At 48.8% G+C, this 3,386-nt stretch overlaps 1 protein-coding gene across 1 annotated transcript; it reads left to right on the top strand.

The window, feature by feature from the left end:
• The first annotated feature begins 1,824 nt into the window (after positions 1-1,824).
• Positions 1,825-3,092, top strand: LOC101781899 (pathogen-related protein). Its single transcript, XM_004967817.4, has 3 exons — positions 1,825-2,276; positions 2,378-2,676; positions 2,791-3,092. The coding sequence occupies exons 1-3, from the start codon at positions 2,000-2,002 to the stop codon at positions 2,935-2,937; spliced, it is 723 nt and encodes a 240-aa protein (XP_004967874.1). The 5' UTR covers positions 1,825-1,999; the 3' UTR covers positions 2,938-3,092.
• The last annotated feature ends 294 nt before the right edge of the window (positions 3,093-3,386 follow it).

The raw sequence follows: 3,386 nt of genomic DNA on the forward strand, positions 1-3,386 counted from the left end.
GAACTAAGCACCATGAGGTTGGAGATTTTACCCGGCTCGAGGGTAACGATACGAGGTTGGAAGATTGATCTGGTGCAAAGGTAAAGTCCCGAGGTTAAGAAGATGAAGGCGAGAGAAACGTGACTACATGAATGCGCGAGAAGCGTGACTACATGAAGGCGTGAGAAGCGTGATAGCATAGATGAATCCAACTTGTACAGGTTACCCCAATGACCTTTATGTACGGTATATTCTAGTAATGTAGTAGTTAAAAAGGGATATTTTCAGAATGTAAAGTGGCTCACGGGTCACTATACAAGGGAAGCCCTACCCCTTTATAAGGGGGACTCATTGCTTTTGAGAACTTACCAGTGCTATCTCTTTCTATTCATACATCTGTTGGTGTCGAATTTCCTTTGAGACCAACAGATGGAGGGAGAAGAAGAAGGCGGGGGAGAGGAGGAAGACGGAGCTGACAAGTGAGCCATCTAATACGACAGATAACTCTCCGCATAAGGGGGTGTTTGGTTGCAGGGACTAAAGTTTAGTCCATGTCACATCGAATGTTTAGATACTAATTAGGAGTATTAAATATAGGTTAATTACAAAATCAATTGCATAAATGAAGGTTAATTCGCGAGACGAATTAAGCTTAATTAATCCATGATTAGCACATATTTACTGCAACATCACATGGTCAAATCATGAACTAATTAGATTTAATAGATTCGTCTCACGAATTAGCTTTCATTTATACAATTAGTTTTATAATTAATCTATAGTTAATACTCCTAATTAGTAACTAAACGAGGACTAAACTTTAATCTAAAAAGTCACAACGCCTGCCTCCAGCACGTCACAGCAAGACGCCGCCAACTCCAAGCTTCCAAAAATCCTAGTCACCATCTCAAAAGGAAAAAAAAAATTCAGTCGCGTAGGTACCGCGACCGTCTGCAAATTCGCTCACGAAGGTGGCTGCGAGCTAGTACTAGCAGCGGTTTAACACTCTCGGAGGCGGAAGCTTCCTCTGAGACATGTCGCGCTGTGACGTTTACTGCCTCTAGCTACGCGTGACGACCACGCAGTTACATCCTTCCCCTACAAAGAAAAGTAACCCCATATAACATGCCATTTAGATTTGTTTATTATTATGGCAGCTCATGCCGTCACTAATGATCTCACTCTCCACTGCCGCTGCCGAGGACCGATCAGAAAATGATCGGTCAAGACTCGGGGTTGTTTGTTCCTCAGATTAAAGTCCAGATCCTGTCACATCAAATATTTAGATACTAATTAGAAAGATTAAATATGAACTAATTACAAAATCAATTGTATAGGCGGAGGCTAATTCACAAGACGAATTTATTAAATCTAATTAGTTCATGATTTGACAATATGATGGTACAGTAAATATGTGTTAATCATGAATTAATTAAGCTTAATAGATTCGTCTTGCGAATTAGCCTCCATATGTACAATTAGTTTTGTAATTAGTCTTAAACATTCGATATGACAGGGATTAAAATTTAATCCGTGGAACCAAACACCGTCGTACGGACGACGATCACATTTCTGATTTCTCTACCAAATTAATCCGTCGTCTGTTTGTCCATTACCATCGCGATCTGCCGGTGTTCCATTCCTGATCTTTAATACAGTAATCGCCATGGAAATTCCACACCAATTCCCCCGGCATCTTGGCCCCACAGCGGCCAGCATTTTCCAGAGCTAACGGACAAGCGCCGTGAGGACGAGCAGAGGCGGCGGCTCACTGCGAGTTGGCGACAGGGATGGCTCAGCTCGTGCCGGTGACTTTTCTGCAGGCCTTTTCATGGCGACGACCACCGCAGCGCCGGGAGATAACGTTGTTTTCGTTATCTGCTCTGATCTCTCTATAAGTAGATAGGGAGCCACGCTTGTTATCGCCGCACTAACATAATCCATCAGAGCTGCTCCCAATTACTAACAGGTTTCCCTTGAAGAGAGGCAAGGGCCAGGCGGAGCTCGCCGTGCGTCAGCAATGGCGGCGGCCGCGGAGGTGGGAGCAGGGGACAAGTACCGGTCCTTCATCCACGGCGAGAGCGAGAAGGACACCGTGTGGAGGTACGGCGCGCCGCCCAACTACGACGTCGTCAACAAGCTCTTCGAGGCGGAGAGGACGCGGGTGTGGCCCGAGGGATCCCTGGAGGAGAAGGTGCAGCGGCTGCTCAAGACATGGGAGATGGAGCTCGTCCACAAGGTCCGCCCCGAGGACCAGAAGACCGTCAACTCCGAAAAGTACTCCGCCAGCAACAACGGTGAGAATGTGAGATTCATGAGATCGATCACGCTTCCATTGCCGGCTCCGGGCCGATCGCCGCCAAAGCTTCCCACTGACGCGCGCCGATGCCGCCTGCAGGGATGAAGGCCCTGAGCCGGGCGGAGGTGATGGCGATCGGCGGGTACAACCACTTCCTGCGCACCAAGCTCCCGCCGGAGCACCGCATCTTCGACCCGGACCAGGAGACGCTCGACTCCGCCATGGCCACGTTCCTCACGGCGTTCCCGAGGGGGTTCGCCATCGAGGTGCTCGACGTCTACAGCGGCCCGCCCAAGATCGCCTTCAAGTTCCGGCACTGGGGGTACATGGAGGGGCCATTCAAGGGCCACCCGCCGCACGGCCAGCGCGTCGAGTTCATCGGCGTCTGCATCTTCCACGTGAGTCCTACTACTTCAGACAGACGATGCTGCATTCGATCGATGCTGCATTTGCTCCAAGTTCAGACAGAGCGTGGCCTGAATTCCTCTGCACCGCTGTGATGATGTTTTTAGGTTGACGAGGAGATGAAGGTGGAGAAGTCGGAGTACTTCTACGAGCGCGGCAACTTCCTGGCCAGCTTCTTGAGCCCGCCCGATGCTGCGCCAGGTTCAGGTTCAGCAGGTTCAGGATCGGGATGCCCCGTGATGCGCTGGAACTGAATGTCAGCATGAGCGTGACAGCAACGTACAGCGTGTGTATCGCGTCTGCTTCTCATTGATAGTGATAAATCCATGTCGCACGAAATAAGAGTTGAATATGAATAAAGTAGTTTGTTTGTTCTCGTAAGAAAAAGGAGAACTTGTTTTTTGTTTCACGTTTGTCTGGCTCTGGCACGGCTCGTTCGTTACAATATCACTTCAATCGTATCATCTCGAGGCATTAGGTCCGGTTTGCTTGCACTGATTTATTTTTAACACCCGTACTCGAGGCATTAGGTCCCGGGCACCGTTGGCATATCTAATGATTTTCATGTGAAGATGTCTCGGTTGGTCCGAAGGAAGCTAACGAGCGCGTCTTCCTATTTGGGGTCTAGCCCTGAGCCAATTAGGGCTGTCTTTGAGCTATCACCAGTTTCAAGGTCAATGGTTTTGATATCGACTTCACTTGC

Source organism: Setaria italica, chromosome V (assembly GCF_000263155.2).
Source record: "Setaria italica strain Yugu1 chromosome V, Setaria_italica_v2.0, whole genome shotgun sequence".
Classification (NCBI taxonomy): domain Eukaryota; kingdom Viridiplantae; phylum Streptophyta; class Magnoliopsida; order Poales; family Poaceae; genus Setaria; species Setaria italica.